This window comes from Narcine bancroftii, chromosome 5 (assembly GCF_036971445.1).
Source record: "Narcine bancroftii isolate sNarBan1 chromosome 5, sNarBan1.hap1, whole genome shotgun sequence".
In the NCBI taxonomy this organism is placed as follows: domain Eukaryota; kingdom Metazoa; phylum Chordata; class Chondrichthyes; order Torpediniformes; family Narcinidae; genus Narcine; species Narcine bancroftii.
The window spans coordinates 208,224,366-208,244,491 of record NC_091473.1 but is presented as its reverse complement, the minus strand read 5'-3'; the positions used below and the strand labels follow the sequence as shown (position 1 = coordinate 208,244,491).

General features: G+C 44.5%; 1 non-coding gene and 1 gene segment (V, D, J or C); one reads left to right on the top strand and one right to left on the bottom strand.

Moving 5' to 3' along the window:
• Positions 1–1,965: 1,965 nt before the first annotated feature.
• LOC138765579 (U6 spliceosomal RNA) lies at positions 1,966–2,072 on the top strand. The gene has a single exon (XR_011358575.1). It is a non-coding gene; the product is annotated as a U6 spliceosomal RNA (small nuclear RNA).
• A 2,801-nt stretch (positions 2,073–4,873) lies between these two features.
• The window catches only part of LOC138765495 (Ig heavy chain C region, secreted form-like), a 35,138-nt gene continuing 19,885 nt past the window's right edge, over positions 4,874–20,126 (bottom strand). Inside the window, 4 exon segments of the C gene segment in view lie at positions 4,874–5,426; positions 6,058–6,200; positions 11,506–11,823; positions 11,912–12,214. Coding sequence covers positions 5,415–5,426; positions 6,058–6,200; positions 11,506–11,823; positions 11,912–12,214 — 776 coding nt within the window.

Here is a 20,126-nt window from a genome sequence, read left to right as displayed (position 1 = left end):
TATCAGTTTCTTCTTTCATCTCTTTAATTTCAGCCTTAACATCCTTTAATCCTTCTCTCATTTCCCCTTTCATTGCTTTAATCTGTGGCATTAAGATTATAGATAATTCCTCTGTGTGAAAAGCAGAGGTGCCGTCACAGATTTCACTGGAGACAAAAATTGAGAACAAAGAACATTTATTATAATTTTACAACAATGCAAAGTTGGGTGCTTCCCCTTACCCTGGGAATACACACAGATACTGGGGCTTACCCAACTTTTTATACATTCCATTTCGGTACAGAGGTACCTTCCCCTTAACATTCTTCTGCCTCCTGGATTGGTTTAGCATTAGGTAATTCTGTCTAAGTGTATTCTAACTTCTTATCAGTTTATGTGCCTTTCTGCAAACTTGTTTACCAGGAAGTGTCATGTCTTTGTTCTTACTCATCAATCAACCTCCAGGACTTGCTAAATCTATTTACTTGTTATCCTGTTTTTGAAGACTCCTATTTTATTATACTTGCTTAACCCTTGTTTGATCCCTTACATCTGTCTTGGTTTGAGGAATAAACTTATTCTCTTCTATTACCTCCCCTTCTCCCTCACCTTCAGCTGATGAACCTCCCTCCTCCGCCTGCGCCGAGGTCCGCGACCTGCCTGTCAAGGCTTGCTGCGCTCCCACAAATGCTTTGGGCTTGCACAGGCATGCTTCACTTACAGCAGGGGTGTCAAACTCAAATTCACGGAGGGCCAAAATTAAAAACTTGGACTAAGTCGAGGGCCGAACTAAATATTTATTGAAAATTTTCAACAACATCTGCATGTTTTCTCTTCTTTCAACATGTAATGTTAAACTTTTTCTTATTAAAATAAATGTTTAATAATAGATTTGGATAAACTCTTTCCAGAAGCATTAACAAATGAGAAATAAAATATTCAATAAATAATATCTCTATAGAGGATTTGTCAAATGTTGCTAGTGTGCTGTCGAATAGTAAAATCTGAGGGCTATTGAGAATGTGGGAGAATAACATGATTCCTGAAACAATCAAATGGGTGACTGATTGTGGGCTGAACTCTAGCAGGGTTATTTGCCATGCCCTTTTTCCATTGGTACAGATATCCTTTGATTTACACACTTTTCAAGTTTTATGCCTAATGAGCTTGTATCCAGGTGCAGGATCATTTTTAACCAGGTATATATTTATCACTGTGACATGAAACTATTGGAAGATCGTTTTATCCTGAGATTAAAGTTCATAATCCTTACTCAGGCCTGTGTGCGGGAGGGCGGGGTTTGCGGGCGATCGGGTTGGACAACGACAGTGTGGGGGCATCAGCTCTCGCTGCAGGGCGGCATCTTGGCGGATCAGCGGCCCCATCACCGTGAGTCGCGGATCGGCCTGCGGCAGGGAGGGGGAGTGGGCAACGGTCCTGGCGAGGTCAGGCCCGAGGCCTCCGGTTCCGGGCGCTGGGAAGCGGCCTTGGCTTCCCCGACACCGGCCAGGCCCCAAAACCAGAGTCCACGGTGAGACCCTGCAACGTAAACAGAGGAGGTGGGGGCGATTAGCAGGCTGACGCCAATGCATTCTGGGATTTGTTGTATTACTGTGCATGCTCTATACTGGCGCGGCGGCCAGCGGGCCACCTCTAATACATTTTTGAAATGATCTTGCGGGCCAAATATAATTATCCACGGGCCAGAGTTTGACATGTGTGACTTACAGGGTCCTCATTGACAAACATCTGTGTGTGTGAGTGGGCGGGGGAGAGGTGCCGGCACGAGTTGCCTCCAAAGGCTCACCAGGGTGGGAGGCAGAACGGAGTCCAGGGCGCTGCTTCATCATCAAGGTAGGCCTCGATTCTTTTCCCATCGGGTTCTGGAGGTCATTGCTATCAGTTTTCCTTTTTTTTTGGAGGGATCGTGGAAGTAAAGCAAGGTTCAAATACACTTTACAATCTTGTTCAACTTTAAACAGCACTGTGCTCGCTTCGGCAGCACATATACTAAAATTGGAACGATACAGAGAAGATTAGCATGGCCCCTGCGCAAGGATGACACGCAAATTCGTGAAGCGTAAATATATGTTTTCTTTTTTTTAATAAAAAAAAACTTTAAACAGCGCTTATTTAAAACGAATTTTCCAAGGGAGTCAGGAGCCTCCATGTTGATCCTACAGCATCACGTGACATCCCCTCAAGATGGCGCTGACTTTCCCTGGCCTGATCTGTACATGACTCCAGACACCACAGTTCAGTAGCTGATCATTTGCTGTGAACTGGCCCAGTGAACCACCCAGTTCAAGAGCCGTTAGGGATGGGAACAAATACTGGACCTCTTCACATCTTATGAATGAAGAAATAAATGTCACGCATTTTTATACTGTGATATGACTGATCCACCTCGATGTTGTCTTCTATGTTGGGGTGGAATGGTCGGCGGAGTGATTAGCTCAACTCTGTTGTGGCACCAGTGGCCTGGTTTGACTCCGGCACTGTCCGTCAGGAGTTTGTATGTTCTCCCTACTTGGCTCCACTTTGTACAAACAGAGTGTCTGATTCATTGGCTGAGAGAAGCTGAAACACAAAAACAGGAAACAGAATTTGAGGCCGTATTTGTGAGCAAGGATGTGTTTAAAATACACCGGAAGATTAGCCGTTCTTATGCACAGAGGGAGAGGAGATGGCAGGTCAATGTTCAGAGCTGATACTTGTGGAGAGGAGCAGAGGCCAGTAGCCTGGTAAGGTCCTTCTTTGTTCCACTTCCTGGGTTTGTCGATGGCTAAATTATGAGGGTGGGAGGGAGTCTGGTTGCTCAGTGACAGATGTTGTTTGTTGGCTGCTGACACCACGCTGCTGTGAAAGATGGAAGGAAGTTGACAAAGTGTCATAGGTGCACAAGGTGGGGAGGGGTGGGGAGAGAGAGGGAGGACATTGGGGAGAAATCTATTATTAACCAGGAAAAAAACAGAGGAAACGTACAAAAAGGAGTGATTTGAAGTGGAAGGCAGAGGGGAGCTGAGTGCATGGAGCAGGAGAGAGAAAGAGGGAGCACGAGGAAGTGGAGGGAATGAAGGCGTAGAATGGCAGATACACCAACATGATTTTTAATTTACTGGATGTCATAAAGAAACTGCATGATTTGGGCACAAGTTCCAGTCAAACAGCAGCTGGGAGGTCAAAGTTCATTCCATTAAATGTATGGAATAAAGGGCCTGTGTCAGAGGTTTAGACATTTTAAAAAAGATTGGATTTTAAATCTGACACTGACAGGCTTCAATGACGATTATCTGCTGACTTTCCCTGGCCTGATCTGTACAAGACTCCAGACACCGCAGTGCAGTAGCTGATCGTTTGCTGTGAACTGGCACAGTGAACCACCCAGTTCAAGAGCCGTTAGGGATGGGAACAAATACTGGACCTCTCCACATCTTATGAATGAAGAAATAAATGTCACGCATTTTTATACTGCGCTATGACTGATCCACCTCGATGTTGTTTTCTATGTTGGGGCGGAATGGTCAGCTGAGTGATAAGCTCAACTCTGTTGTGGCACCAGTGGCCTGGTTTGACTCCGGCACTGTCCGTAAGGAGTTTGTATGTTCTCCCCACGTCTTTGAGGGGTTCCTCCGGGTCCTCTGGTTTACTCCCACCCTTCAAAACATATGGATGTTTAGCAATATCATAAGGTGTACCGGAAGCGCCTGTTACCGTGCTGTACTTATGTTTAAATTTAATAGATCCATCCCATTGGATTGGGATTGATTCCTGATCTAAATTGCAATGTAATTAATTCAATGTTATGTAATTTAATGACTGTTTCATTGTTTCCATGGAAACTGGATGAACAAATTGTTTTCATTTGTATAACTGGCTGTGGATGGTTTACCCATGGGGCAGGTCATCTCCATCAAGTCCTGTTCCAAGGTCAGGTTCACCCTTTGTTTGTTCCTGTGATTTATTCTCCCAGGATCAGAGTTCGGGTCATAATCCACACCCACCTGCTCTGCACTTTGGGTTTTGGGCACTGGGATTCTCTCCCAATAGGTTATTTTTGGTGCAGTCTCTCAAATCTTATCCAGGTATAAATTATGAACCATGGGCATTTGTCTGGGGTCACATCGTGAATTTGATCCTCTTCATTTTCTGAAATAACTGATATTCTTGTATGAATTGTTTCTCATACATGGGAATCAGACCATTCTCCAAGATAAGACATATGTCCCTCATGACGTTGGATGAGGAGATTAATTATATTCACATCAGTAAAATCATGTTGCCTTGCCCTGTGCTAACTGATCTCTATCTGTAACATTGCTCTTATACCGTGTTTTACTTCCTGTACAATCTACGAAATGACCAGCTGGACTGTTTGCAAAAAAACTTTCTCAGTGCATTTCAGGGCATGTGCCAATAAAGCAACTTGTGTCTTCATAATTAACTGTGCCATCTGGCCCTAGGCCGGGGTCTGCTGTTTCCTGTTACCTGCAATTTCAGAGGTGACCCCATGACAAGGTGTATTCTTCCCGTATCTCATCCTGGTGCATTAATTTCCCAAATGTCTGCTGCTTGGACTTAGTTCACTTGCATCAGATGCTGGTGTTTATTACCCACATATGTGTGATGTCCTGCTCTATTCTTGGTTGCTATTAATCCAGTCTCTGTCCATGCATTGTCGTGCTCTCCTCAGCGTCCTTTTTGGGATGCAATGCCCCGATGTTTCCACTGTGGGAAATCCCTTATGAATGTGAGCAGTGAGAATGTGACCACATTCAAACATTACAAGCTGCAAATCTCTGTGATATATGTTCTGGGGGGTGTCCACTTGTTGGCTGGAAATTGTGGAAGGTGAACTCCCAGATGTGGTGAGGGAATTAAGATGGGACAGGTATTTTTTTTCACTTTAATCATCCATTTTTTAATATATCTGACTTTAAATCAAAACATACAGTCCAGCAAAAAACTGAAAAATAAGCCACAGGCAATGATTTCAACAACAACTTATTTACAAAAGTCGACATATCAAGACCCCAAGCACTGACCCACCCTCCACCACGTTGCTTCAAACTCCTCTCATGTCCCCAGATCACTTTCCTGCTCCACAATATCAATACCCCCTCCCCCACTGCCCTCTTCATTGTCACTGACCCCACTTGCATTCCCAAAAATTAAACCTGCCTGCCTCTCCCCACCCATCCATTGTCACACACCCTGACATTTTCCCGCTGCTATGACCCCTCCTGTCCCTCCCTCCCTCTCCCAACCCAATTCTTTTCCAGGATCCCCAGTGCATAGAAAGGTTTATTTCCTGAAATGAACAGTTGCAGTGCAGTAGCCTAGGATTGCTGAGGGAATGAGAGGGAGAATCCATTTCGGAACATCAGCAGCTTCACCGGGATTTCCTGACGGAAGGTGGTGCGTGTATCTGTTGGTCATTGCTGTACCTGGAATGTGGACAGAGAAGTGAGATATTGTGTTTTGTAAGAGGCAGCACAGACCATGACCTGGAAGGATGGGTAAAATAAATAAAGGGGACTGTCCTTATTCGAGGAGACGGACCCTCCGAGATGGGTGGTTCCCCCCTTTTCTAGGACCCTCCTGGTTAAGGGGTCTGTCACACTTGCAGATAATGGATCCCATGGGAAAATGGTCTATTTTTCTTCTAGGAGATGGTTCCTCACGGACAGGTGATCTCTCAACATTCTCTCAGGAGGTCCCTAAAGGAGAGGCAGTCTGAAGCCCAGTTGGGGTCTGAAGTGAGATCTGCCTTCGGGCTCAGGTTTTCGGTGCAGATATCTTCCTTGTTCACATGAACACAACTCTTGTTTGATTTCAATGCTGGAGCCCAGGATCATTGTCCCAAACACTCAGCAACGTTCTGTCACATTTGCTATGTCAAAGCCCAGAGAACAGGAGTAAGGTTTAATGTCCCAGGGTTGTGCAGGCCCCCCCGACTGAATCCGCTGTTGATCGTGCTATAGTTGGGATTCGAGAAACCGAGAACACAATGTAGTGAGAAATGGAAGCTGGAAGGTGGGTTTCATGGGTTATCTCTGATATTGGTAATTTGGTTACCTTGACCACAGTGACAAAGGTGCTGTAGAGAAAACTGATAATGAACAGAATGGCGAAGGCAGCAACTGTAAGCACGTTGTCATCTCCATCCAACTCTCCTGGTTCTTCCTTTCCTTCCTCTCCTATCCATTCAGGGCAGGCTTCTGCAGTGATCGAGAAAGCAGGAAAGTTAGTTTCCCACATATGTTTCATGAAGACCAACAACGTCTCAATAAAATGAAGATAGCAAGAGGACATGAGCCATTTCATGAGGTTGTGGATGATCTGGAACCAATTGTGTTATCTGACTTTACCATTAAAACCTTGGGCCAGCAAAAATTCCAGTGTCTCAGTGTCAAAATAACCTTTGGATCTAGCATCGATTGCGTCCTTGTAAAACGGTGTGAACTTGTCTGTAAAACTCTTCCCTCCAAAATGTCTGAGGGACAAATGTGAGACCTGAACTGCATTAAACTGAGGAAAAAGTACTTTCTGGAAGCAGGTTTGCATTCACAAGTACAGCTACTGAAGTACCATGGAAACTCATGGAATTCTGAAGACACAGCCTGTTGAATGACTTGAATTACAACAATTACCTGGGAGGGTAACAGAGCCAGGACAGTAACTGTGGTTATGGAAACTGCGCTTACTCGGTCTATAACTGATAACACGGAGTGGCTGTTTGAGTCACTTCCCATCCAGCAGCCGATGACGAGCCAGCTCCTAGAAAGGCAGGACGCTGCTGAACAAAATTTTGATTTGCTATATTGTTGAATGACAGAATCCCAGTGGACACTCATTATGATTACTCCATTAACTTTGTTTTTACCATATGGTTTTCAGCGAATTCTGGAACCATAAACGGAACGAGAGAGTGGCGACCTTTTGCTATGCCTGGATAGCATGCAAAACTCTGTTTTTAAACTGCATCTCGGTGCACAGAACAATAAAAAATACACTAAATCAATGAAACAAAAAGAAATAATGTCTTCTAATTATCTCTGTCATTTTCCTTTAACATCCTGAAAACATTGAATGTGTCTTCCTTCAGCTTTCCAGATTTCAGAGAATACACCATCATTAAACTATCTCACCTTGTAATTTACCCGTGAGGGTCCAGGTCTGTCCAGCTGGAATTTCCTGTCCTGGTTGTGGTATCCAAACTGCTCAGTACTGCACACGTGTTCTAACCTACAGCATAACTCCTCCCCCTTGCTGTCCTGTCCTCCTGATATAAAGAAATTGAGCCTGTTCACCATTCAACAAGATTATGGGTGATCTGGACCTGGAATTAGTTCCAAATACCTGCCTGTTCCCCATAACCCCCTTGATTCCCCCACAATGCAAAACTCTGTCTTGAATATATCTAATGAGCAGGTCTCTACAACTTACTTGGGCAGAGAATTCCACCGATTTTCTGTGGTCTCGGAAAAGCAGATCCTCATTATCAATTACAACCTTGGATGGCATTGAGTTTGTTTTTTTCTTTCCCTTTTTTCTCTTTCTTTACTCCTTACGCAACTCTTTGTACAAATACATATTGGACTGTGAGTTAAGAGTAAGTATTGTCATAATCTATGCTATAACCTCAAATGTGTAATTGTCTCAAGCAATGGATTTATTATATATTTGTTTTTTCTGACAAAACAATAAAAATTAATTTAAAAAGACAATATATCTTATGAGTACATCTTCACAACTTCCTTGGGCAGGGAATTCCACTCTCGACACTCTCTGAAAAACAGATCCTCATCATCTCTCTCCTAAATATATTCCCCCAAGTCTTCATGAGATGTTCCTTGTTCTAATTTCACCTGCCAGAGCAGGAACTTTCCTGCCACTGTTATCTATCTCTTTTAGAATTTTGCACATTTCTATAAGATCCCCTCTCATTTTTCTTAATACCAGTGAATACAATCCTCTCTGTAAAAGGGAGTTAATCCTCAGTGGCTGCCACGACGTGACAAACACATGAACCCCAGATAGATGTTTCATACCTTTGTTGTGAACATCTTGAATATTGTGTGTAACTGTGGTTGGTTAAGTGTTAAATGTGGAGGGGGTAAGGTGGTGTTGGGGTGGGGGGGGGTGGCGATAAAGGGATCGAGAAAGCTTGAACTCCTCAGAAATTCTTGTATTGAATTGATAATTGTTAACTGTAATCAATGTTGATATTGTCAACATTAACATCGATAAGATGGATAATTGTTTAAGTCTGGAAAATTATAAATAGAATATTTTTAAAAAGAGTTAATCCGCACTTATATCTTTAAACCATTCCCCCGAATCTTGAGGTTAGGGCCCCCCCCCCCACTCAGTGGAAATAAATTTCCTTCCACATCTGATCTATCCCTTTCATAATTTTACCTTTCTGTAAGATCCCCTCTCATTCTTCTTAATTCCAGTGACTATATTCCCAGCGACTCAATCTCCCCTTACAGCCTGAACCTTTCTTTGCTGGAATCAACCTGATGAACCACCGCTTCCAATCCATATATCCTTTCTTCTCACATATGGAGACTCAAACTCCAGGTGCAGCTTCACCTGAACCCTGTTCAGCTACAGCAGATCCTACCTCTCTTCAATTCAATCCCTCCGGAAGTGAAGGCCCACATCCCATTTCCCTTCTTCATTACCTCTTGCATCTGCAAATTAACCTTTGTGATTCATTCACAATCATTGCCAACTCCCTCTGGATCAGAGCATACGGTAAATATTCACCATTAAAAAAAATAACCTGATCTATTATTTTCTTCCACCTTGAATGACCTCAGATTTTACAACTTTGTAGAACTTGACAGACCCTTCTCCACTCATTAGTCTGTCTCTCTCTTCAGACTCTGCATTCTTTCCACAATTTTTCTCCTGTATATATGGACGACATGGTTAGCGTAGCAGTCAGCACAACGCCTTTACAGCGCCAGCGATTGTGACCGGGGTTAAAATCCTGGGCTGTCTGTATGGAGTTTTCATATTCTCCTCATGTCTGCGTGGACTTTTCCTGGGGGATCCAGTTTCTTCCCACTGTTTGAATCCAGAGATGAAGGTTCATTGGGTGTAAATTGTGTGCCAAGGGCTTGTGGCCAAAATGGCCTGTTGCTGCAATGTTTTATTCTTACAACAAGCTGGGGAACTTTTACATCACGAGTGCCCTCACCACATCTAAAAGTAAAGTTGTTCACCCCTTCCGTCATGTATCTGAGTCTGTTCAGAAGGCTCTAACATGTTACTCTGTTATTTGCTTCCACCACTATCCCTGTTTCAGGCACCAACCACCATCTGAGTGAAAGATCTTGCTAAAACTTGCTCTTGTTCAGGTTAAACACGTTCTCTTGTGTGTTACATGCTTAGCTTTGGGAAAAGACAATAACAGTCTACATTCTCAATGCCATTCATGATTCTATTTGCATGCAGTTCTCCAAGTGACTCCAACCTGATTTATATAGCAGCCACATGTCTTGCTCACTTTGGTACTGAATGCCCCACCAGAAGAAGACAAGCATACCACACCCCTTCTTCAGCACCTTCGGTACTTTTCAAGGAGCTGTGGATCCCAGATCTCTTTGCACATCAATGCTTTGAAGAGTCCTGCCATGAACTGTATATGTCACCTTTACTTCTGACTTTCCAAAGTTCAAAAGCTCACATTTGTCTGGATCAAACTCCATCTGCCATTTCTCTGCCCATATCTGTAACTGATTTACATCTGTTATATTCTTTGTCCACAACTCCACAGAATCATCTAAAATTCACTGTCGATTTAATGCATCCTATCTTTCTGGATCAGTCTATTGTGAGGGACCTTCTCAAATGCCTCATTGAAATTCATGAGGACAAGGTCCAGTGTCCCACCCTCATCGACCATCTCTGTTACTTCTTCAAAAAATATCATTCACATAATTCTCTACACCACGTAAAGCCAAGTTAATCTGACCATGATGCTCAAAATGTGCACATATACACTATCCTCAAGTATCTTTTGGTGAGGTTCCCACCACAAATTGGATGTTACTGGAGTATAATTTCCTGGAATACACTTATTTCCCTTCTTGGCCACTCTCTACAGAAATAATTAGGGGAAAAAGTGTGGAGCGTATCACCGGTCCAGAAATAACATCTCATCTCCAAATGAACCATAACATTGCTTGTGTTTGTCCTTTTCCAAAGAACACGAAACTCTGTGAATTGGATCAGACTGGTCTCTCGGCTGCAGTCACTTGAGAACAAATAGTGAATTAGGGCTTCTGCAGAATGTAACATTCACAAAGCTGTTCAAATTGTGAACCATGTGACCACATGCTGCTCTCCATACAAGGAAGAGTGACATTCTGGAGATACCCTCTCTTTCCTCAATGGAATTAATTGGTGGTGTTATCATGTCCTGGATTTCCTGGACTCTAATACAAAAGGACAGCATTTCTGTGGATGGATGTACATCACGCCAATGCAAACCGACTCCAACTGAGCTTCATTGAAATGTTGAAACTTCGTGATGGACCTCTTCTCCAGTGTTGACAAAAACCTGAACAAATACAAGTACTCAGCCTGACTCCACCCATCTGCAGTGAATCAGCCAAAGACACCTTTGACCCTGTTCCTCTTCGGCCCAAGTCTTCACGTCCCAGGTTACCCTGAACTGCTCAAAATCACTGAGGGGCAACTCACACAAAGTGGTCATCATCCTCTTCCTTCAGTTGTGCTGACAGGCAGACTTGCCCAAAGTTCCTGAGATACTAGTGTCAAAACCTTGATCTTGCCGCCATTATGTCATCTTTCTTTCATTGGGTGAGACTGTTGCCTACCGGACCAGCATTTGTTGTTCTGCTCCAGTGACTGACTTGCCAGGCCTATCAGAGACACTGATGAATTTGGTGAGTGACTGAAGGCGAAAGAGTGCAAAAGGCAGGTGACATTTACAAAAGATCATCAGTGAACCTGTTAATCTTCTGTTCCTTTCCCAGTTTCACCCTCACTTCGACTGCCCACAGCAACTTATATCCTGCTATTGCTTTCCAGTTTAAAATCCTGCACTGTCCCTTCAAGTTGTGCGTCGAAGCCATTCTCCAGAGGCTGTTGAGCATAACCAAGCGTTGCCCTCCTCTGTGTTGGGCTATTGAGGTGTTCGACAAGATGTGGTGGAGGCAGATACAATTGGGTCTTTTAAGAGACTTTTGGAAAGGTACATGGAGCTTAGAAAAAAGGCCTATGGGTAAGGCTGGTCATTTCTCAGGTAGGGACATTATTGGCACAATTTAGTGGGCCGAAGGGCCTGTGTTTTGATGTAGGTTTTGTATGTTTTTCTGTGAAATTGTATCAATGAATATATTTGCTTCTGTTCTATGCATTCAGGTTATCAGCTCCCTCACATAAGCACAACAATGCCACAACTATCTTTCAGTGAACTAACTTGGCCCCAGTTTGTGGCATAGAGAAAGGTGTTTAAGATTAGGGTGAATCCCAGAACCGTACCTTGCATGTTTTTCACCTCCCGGCTGATACTGGTGTTGGAGGGGGGATGAGACACTATACAGCTGAAGACTGAGCCTTTCTTCCACTCATCTGTCCTCACTGTCAGGAAGTGGCTGGCACTGAAAGTGCCCACCTGCTCCAGAGCAGTCCGTGTAGTGGGGGTGTTGGAGGAGATCAGGGAGCTGTCTTTCTCCCAGGTGACATTTATGAGGTCCGGGTAGAATCCAGAGACCACACACTCGAGGGTGGCCGTGATCCTACTCTTGGTTTCGTCATGTGTTGGCGGCAGCAGACGGACCTCAGGCCCTTTGATCTCGACTGGAACAGACGAGCAAAGAAAGGAGACGTCAACATTTTTACTCAAGGTCACAGATGTTGTCCATCTAATCACTGATCTTTTGCCCACCTTTGGTACTTTGTGTCTGTGCTGAGACTGGCGAGGATGAAGAAGATCCTTGGGTGGAACAAGTGTACACTGCCCCACTGTACCACTCCTCCACACTGGTCTGGAATTGGCTGATCACTGTGCTTTGTGTCCCTTCCTCTCTCGGTTGTTGGGTCACATTTCCTTTCATTTTCTCCCTTCCGCTCACCTGCCAGTATATTTGGACCTGGCTCAGATCAGCACCCACAACCAGGCACACCAGAGTAGCGCTCTTGTTGATCCAAATCTCTTCAGTGGATGGATTTTGTAAAAAGATGGACAATTCTGCAGGTGAGAAATAAAAAACTTACAAACTGGACTATGTCTGGTGTCAGCGGGCTTCTCCACTTTGACCCAGACTTGAATGACAGCTGCATCTGCAGTGAACTGAACATTAGAATGAAACCATCTTTTCTGACTGCCTTGACTGAGTAAACGGAATTGAACACCAGGAACTCATATCCTTGGGAACCTGTCGGCTTTTGACAGGGACAGTGAGATAGTTGTAAACTGAATGGCATTTAGTTGCTGCAGGGTCAACAAGTGCATTCACCTGGATGTGAGATGCAGTTTCTGACCAAAGGAAACATTGCACAAATTCATCTTGCCTTGGTGCCTCTGTGGGACTGTGGACCACTTATTGACATTGTGCCTACTGAATCAGTGAGGCCTCTCTTCTCTATTCAAACTGAACCTGGGATTCTTCAGGTATGAAAACATTGGTGCTGACATTCAGATCTTCCTTGACCATGCCTCTTGCCATCTCAGTATGTTTGACCAAATCAACGCTTGGAATATTACAATTTTCTGCAGCGTGGGAGTGTGGTAACTTTTTGTGACCTGCTTCAAATATCTTTAACAATATTTCTGGCATCCAATCCATTCATGGACATACCAGATGACAGGTGTGTACGTATGAAGCAGGAGCAGAGGTCGGCTATTTGGCCTGTGATACCTGCACCCTCAACCAGTAAGATCATGTCGGATCAGTTCCACATACCTGCCTTTTACCCATTAGCCCTGATTCCCCAACAATGCAAAAATCTATTGAACTGTCTTAATTACATCAAATGAACAAGTCTCCACCACTGCCCAAGGCAGAGAATTCCACGGATTCGCTACTTGATGTGAAAACCACTTCCTCATCATCTCGATCCTAAATATATTCCTATCCCTTTCCGATTTCAAATTTCCTCATAATATTTCTGTAAGATCCCTTCTCGTTCTTCTCTCTTCCAGCGTGTATAGTCCCAAGCAACTCAATCTCCACCCCTAGTTTTCCCTCCATCATCTACAGACTCAACCTGATGAGCTTCCTTTGCACCGCCTTCTGCCAGGATAACATTTCTCACATAAGGAGACCAGAACCTCACCCAATACTCCAGCGGCGGCCTCACCAATAGCCTGTCCACTTGCAGCAGAATCTCCCTGCTCTTCATTTCAATCCCTCCAGCAATGAACTCACATCCCATTGACCTTCTTAATGACCTGCTGTACCTTCACACCAAGCTTCGGCGATTCATGCACAAGCACTTCCAACTCCCTCTGCACAGCAGTATGCTGCAAACGTTAACCATTTAAAGAATAATTTGATCAACTATATTTTTCTTCCACTGTGAATGACCTTGGTCACAGCAGGGTCTGTGAGATAGTTGCAAGCTGAATGATCTTTAGCTTCCCTAATGCAATAAGTGCAATCTCCAGCAGGTGTAGTTTCTGGACTGGCTACCATGTGACTCTAGAACCATGTGACAGTCCTCAGAATGAACCAGCAAGTGCTCACCTCAAGGATAGGTCAAGATGGGCATGAAATGATGACCTTGCCACTGAGGTCCAAATGGTGTGAATGATTCAAATGGTTTTAATCACATTTTTGGGAAGCTGACCTCAGTCTTGGGATCAGGTTTTGACGTGAAATACTTGGTATGTTTGGTGCACCAAAGAACATAAGAAATTGAGCCTGTTCCACCATTCAACAAGATTATTGCTGATCTGGTCCTAGAATTAGATCCAAATACCTGCCTTTTCCCCATAACCCCCTTGATTCCCCCACAATGCAAAACTCTGTCTTGAATAGGACTCTACAACTTCCTTGGGCAGGGAATTCCACCGATTTTCTCCACTCTCAGAAAAGCAGATCCTCATTCTCAATTACAACCTTGGATGGCATGAGGTTCAATTTTTTTCTTTCCCTTTTTTCTCTTTCTTTATTCTTTATGCAACTCTTTGTACAAATTCATATTGGATTGGGAGTTAAGAGCAAGTATTAAAAAGGATGCAAGGTGTAGGCCAAGCAACTATAGGCCAGTAAATTTGACATCGATGGTGAAGAAATTAATGGAAGGATTTCTTAGGGATAATATGTATAAATATCTGGATGGGCAAGGATTGATCAGGGACTCTCAATATAGGTTTGTCAGGAGAAAGTCGTGTTTGACGATTCTTGTAGTATTTTTTGAAGAGGTGACCAGAAAGGTTGATGAAGGTAGAGCAGTTGATGTGGTGTATTTGGATTGTAGTAAGGCTTTTGATTAAGTTCCATGTGGAAGGTTAGTGAAGAAGGTTCAATCGCTAGGGATTAATATAAAGACAGACAGATGGGTTAAGCGGTGACTGCAAGATGGGCACCAGAGATTCATGGTGGACAACTGTCTGTCAGGATGGAGGCCAGTGACGAGCGGTGTGCCTCAGGAATCGGTGTTGGGTTCTTTGTTGTTCGTCATTTATATTAATGATTTGGATGTAAATTGGGTGAGTAAATATGCAGACAATACAGAAATAAGGGGAGTTGTGGATAGTGAGGAGGATTTCCATGCACTACAGAATGATTTGGACTGTTTGGAATGGTGGGCTGAAAGGTGGCAGATGGAGTTCAATGTAGACAAGTTTGAGTTGCTTCATTTTGGGAAAAATAACCAAAATAGGACGACGTATGCAGTGAAGGGGAGGGCATTGAGGAATGCTGAGGAATAGAGAGATCTTGGAATAACGGTTCAGCGTTCCTTAAAGGTGGATTCCCATGTAGATAGGGTAGTGAAGAAGGCTTTTGGTATGCTGGCCTTTATAAATCATAGCATATGGTAGCATAGCATAGCTCCATATAGGAGCTGGGAGGTGATGTTGAGACTGTTTAAGGCATTGGTGAGGCCAAGTGTGGAGTATTGTGTTCAGTTCTGGTTGCCAAATTCTAGGAATTTATAGAATTATTTATAGAAATTTAAATAAGGTAGAAAGGGTGCAAAGAAGGTTTACAAAAATGTTGCCTGGATTGGAGTAACTTGAATACGGAGAAAGATTGAATAGACTGGGACTTTATTCGTTGGAGCGTAGAAGGTTGAGAGGGGATTTGATAGTTTTAAAGTTATGAAGGGAATAGATAGAATAGATGTGAATAGGCTCTTTCCCCTGAGGGTAGGGGAGATTGGAACAAGGGGCCATAAGTTAAGGGTTAGGGGGCAAAATTTTAGGAGTAATTGTGGTGGTACACCACCGGCCTACTGCGGGGCAACCTCTGTACCTGCAGGAGTGTGAGGGGACAGGACAACACCTGGCCGGCTGTCAACCAGTCGGCCTGAATGGATCAAGCTCCACCCAGTCGGGTGTCAATCATCCTCCGGGATATAAGCCTGCGCCGGCCTCCCGAGGCCTCACTCAGAGTTGCTACAGCTAGAGCTAGCCTGGCTCTGTGGAAGTCTTTGTGGATTAAAGCCTGTTGTACAGTCTTTACCTTTGTGTGTGTCTGATTCTGGCTATCAGCGCACCACAGTAATATAAGAGGATGCTTCTTCACTCAGAGAGTGGTGGTTTAGTGGAATGATCTACCGGAAAAAGTAGTTGCTGCAGGGTTAATTTTGTCATTTAAGAGGAGGCTAAATGAGTACATGGATGTGAGGGGATTGGAGGGTTACGGGCATGGTAGTAGATAGGTGGAACTAGTGGAGTTTCACATAAATCGGTGCAGACAAGAAGGACCAATATGGCCTGTTTCCGTACTGTAAATTGTTATATGCTTATATTATTGTCATAATATGTGCTATAATCTTTAATGTGTAATAGTCTCATGCGATCAATTTATTATACATTTGTTTTTTTTCTGATAAAACAATAAAAATAATATAAAAAGAATATATCTAATGAGTAGGTCTCCACAACTTCCTTGGACAGGGAATTCCACAGATTTGCTACACTCTCTGAAAAGCAGATACTCATCATCTCTCTCTCTTTAATTCCCCCAAGTCTTCATGAGACGTTCCCTGTTCTAATTTCACCTGCCAGAAGAAAAACTTTCCTGCCACTGTTATCTATCCCTTTCATAATTTTACCTTTCAGTAAGATCCCCTCTCATTCTTCTTAATTCCAGTGAGTATAGTTCCAGCGACTCAATCTCCCCTTACAGGCTGAACCTTTCTTTGCTGGAATCAACCTGATGAACCACCGCTTCCAATCCAGTATAGTCTATTTCATATACAGAGACTCAAACTCCAGGTGCAGCTTCACCTGAACCCTACAGCAGATCCTACCTCTCTTCAATTCAATCCCTCCGGAAGTGAAGGCCCGCATCCCATTTCCCTTCTTCATTACCTCTTTCAGCTGCAAATTAATCTATGTGATTCATTCACAATCACTGCCAACTCCCTCTGGATCAGAGCATACGGTAAATATTCACCATTAAAAAAAATAACCTGATCTATTATTTTCTTCCACCGTGAATGACCTCAGATTTTACAACCTTGTGCCACCTGACAGACCCTTCTCCACTCATTGACTAGTCTCTCTCTCTCTTCAGACTCTCTGCATCCTTTCCAAAATTTTCTCCTGTACATATGGGCGACATGGTTAACGCATTGCCTTTAGAGTGCCAGTGATTGAGACCGGGGTTAAAATCCTGGGCTGTCTGTAAGGAGTTTGCAAGTTCTGCTCATGTCTGCGTGTTTTTTTCCTGAGGCTCCAGTTTCTACACACTCTTTGAAATGTACCAGGGATGTAGGTTCATTGGGTATAAATTGGGTGCCAAGGGCTTGTGACTGAAATGGCCTGTTTCTGTGCTGTGTGTCTGTATATCTCAATTTTGTGTCATCAACAGGCTTTGATACAGAGCACTTGTTCCCTTACTTAAATTATTCTTGCATATCATGGGCCCAGTATCAATCCCTGTTGCAATCTGCCAATAGATAACATCCATTTATCTGAATCTTCTGTTTTCTTTCGGGAAACCAATCCTCTATGCATCCTAATATCTTACGCCCCAATTTCAAGCATCCTTATCCTCTGGGTGTCTTTTTTGTGGCACATTATTGAATGCCTTCTTGAAGCCCAACTCCTCAACATCCACCTATTCTCCTTGATCCATTGCTTTCATTACATCCTCAAAAAACATCAGGGTTGCACAGCGTAACGCTCTGACAGCTGCAGAGATTGGGACCAGAGTTCAAAACCCGCGTGGTCTATAAGGAATTTGTATGTTCTCCCTGTATCTGCGTGGGTTTCATCCCAGCGCTCTGGTTTCCTTCCACAGTTTAAAAAAGTACCAAAGATTGTAGGTCAATTGGGTGTAGTCGAGCAGCACAGGTCCAGGTGCTGAAAGGGCCTTTATCGCGCTGTATCTCTAAATTTAAATCAGCTACTTGATGGTTATTCATCGCCCCATCACAATAAGACTCATACTGGAGACTAAAGGCACTTTCAGGTTGCCAAAATCCCCCTATGTAAAGCCACATATTATACCCATATGGGTCTGTCAGGAGGCCACTTGAAAGCACAGGAGGTATGTGAGGCAAACTTTGTAACCCTCCTCCGGGAGGGATAGTCGCCGGAGTACTGAGGTCCCCCCGGCACCTGAATGCAGCTGCCTGAAAGCGAATACTAAGGGGATGACAATATGCTGGCGAGCGCATGAAAGCTCCCCTCCCTGCTGCCCTGCCCCCTGGCACAGGACGTCAGGGCAGGGGCAGTGGGCGCAGGCTGTCAGCGCTGGGGCGGCCGGCACGGTCAGTCAGGGTTGAGGTGACCGGCGCGGTCAGTCAGGGTTGAGGTGACCAACGCGGGCTGTAGGGGTTGTAGGGCTGTAGTGGTTGGGGAGGCCGACGCGGGCTTTATTGGTTGGATTGGTCGGCGCGGGCTGTAGTGGTTGGGCCTGCCGGTGTGGGCTGTCCCCATACTGATCCTACTTATGTGGGACAGATTAATTTGTTGCTTTCCAATGCAGGCACCGAACACCAAATGTTTGTTGATAATCTGCCCACAGCCACACCAAACCTTGAGTGCTCTCCCCACAGCCCTTAATCAGTCCCAACACTGTGGGGCGGCCGGTGTGGGCAGAGCAGTGGGATCAGTGTGGGGACCAACATGTGGCTATGGGTAGAGAGCAGAGCAGTGGGATCAGTCTGGGGACTGACATGGGGCTATGGGGAGAGAGCAGAGCAGTGGGATCAGTCTGGGGACTGACATGGGGCTAGTTTAATTGGACGGTAATGTTTGGTGCACACATTGTGGGCAAATGGGCTATTTCTGTGCTGTCCTGTTCTTTGTTTTAGATATTCATTATATTTAGTGTTTGCATTTCTCTTTGATAAACTCCCTGGGTTTTTATTTGCCACCGTGATGTCTTTTGCTAACTGGTTCATGTGTAAATTCTTCTGTACCATATATTTTTCCTAATGCCTCTGCTCGTTCAAACTCTCTGCTGGTCTGATTCCTCTCAGAGCACTGAAGGTTTGACTTGGCTGTGGGCAGCTTATCAACAAACATTTGGTGCTCGGTGCCTGCATTGGAAAGCAACAAGTTAATCTGTCCCTCATAAGTGGGATCAGTATGGCAACAGCCCACGCCGGCCACCCCAGCGCTGACAGCCTGCGCTGCCCGCCCCAATACCTGTAGTGCGCGCCTGCCACCCCAAACCCTGTAGGCCACCCTAGCTCTGACAGCCTGCCGCCCCAACCCTGACAACCCGAAGGGACAGGAGCCAGAGTGCGCTCCGAGGCACCTCCCTTGCAGCTTTCCCTTTCAGATGGCCAGCGCTGCACTTTCAACCGCAATAGATATTCACCAAGAGAAATGGTAACTTAAAGAAACCTTGCTTTTAATTATTTTGAAACATGAAAATAGAATCAAACTTTAACTTATCGCTATTGACTTATTTAACCTAACTTAACCCCCTTCTAATTCTAAGCGCACGTGTATGTAATGTGTGTGTAAGTTCTCTGGTTCTCAGTCCAATCTCACTTCTCATTCCTCCAAGTTCACTGGTTGCAGGCAATTCTTATACTGTGCACAGGATTTAACATTTATGAAGTTCACCAGGCTTTGGTGCTTGAAAGATGAGGTTCTTGTCGGTTTTCAGAGAGACATTTGTTGTACGATGGACACCAGCCACCTCAGTGTCTCGCTGATGAAACTTATCCCCTGTGACAGTACAGGATACAATCGCCAATGTATATATTTACATATAGTAATAGTGATTGGCTGAGAGCCGGAGAAACGCCTACTGGCAGGTCATAAAGGGCTGCTCCTAACCAGACCAGGTCAGTCTGGACTGGTCGACCTCAATGTACAACGCTCCAGTCTTTTGTTAATAAAATTGTAGCGCGTCAAATGACTCGAAGACTGGTTGACTCAAATCAAGGCTCATGGACCTTCTACCTCCCCAAACCCAGAAGGCACTCAAACGCTGCCTGTTTTTTTTTCTTATTACGCTCAATGAGTCCCACAGTACCCTGACAACGCACGGCCTAATTAAGTCCACCTCCTTCCCCTTGTCAGCGGAAGCCAGACCGTCATTTGACCGCATCAAGTCGGATATCACCGTGGCCACTCTGTTCGCCGTAGACAAATCCATATCCTTCCAGGTGGAGACCAATGTGTCTGACTTTGCATTGGCAGCCACCTTAAACCAGGCCGGTAGGCCTGTCACCTTCTTTTCTAGGACCCTGCAGGGCCCAGAAAGCCAACACTACTCTGTTGAGCAGGAGGCCCAGTCCAGTGTAGAGGCCGTATGTTGTTGGAGATACTACCTCACTGGCAGGCGCTTTACACTCCTGACCGACCAATGCACGGTCTCATTTATATTTAGTGGCAGCAGCGGAGTAAGATCAAACATGACAAGATTCCTAGATGGAGAATCGAACTCTCTATCTTCAACTACGACATTCAGCACAGGCCTGGCAAACTCAATGACCCGCTGACGTCCTTTCCCATGGGA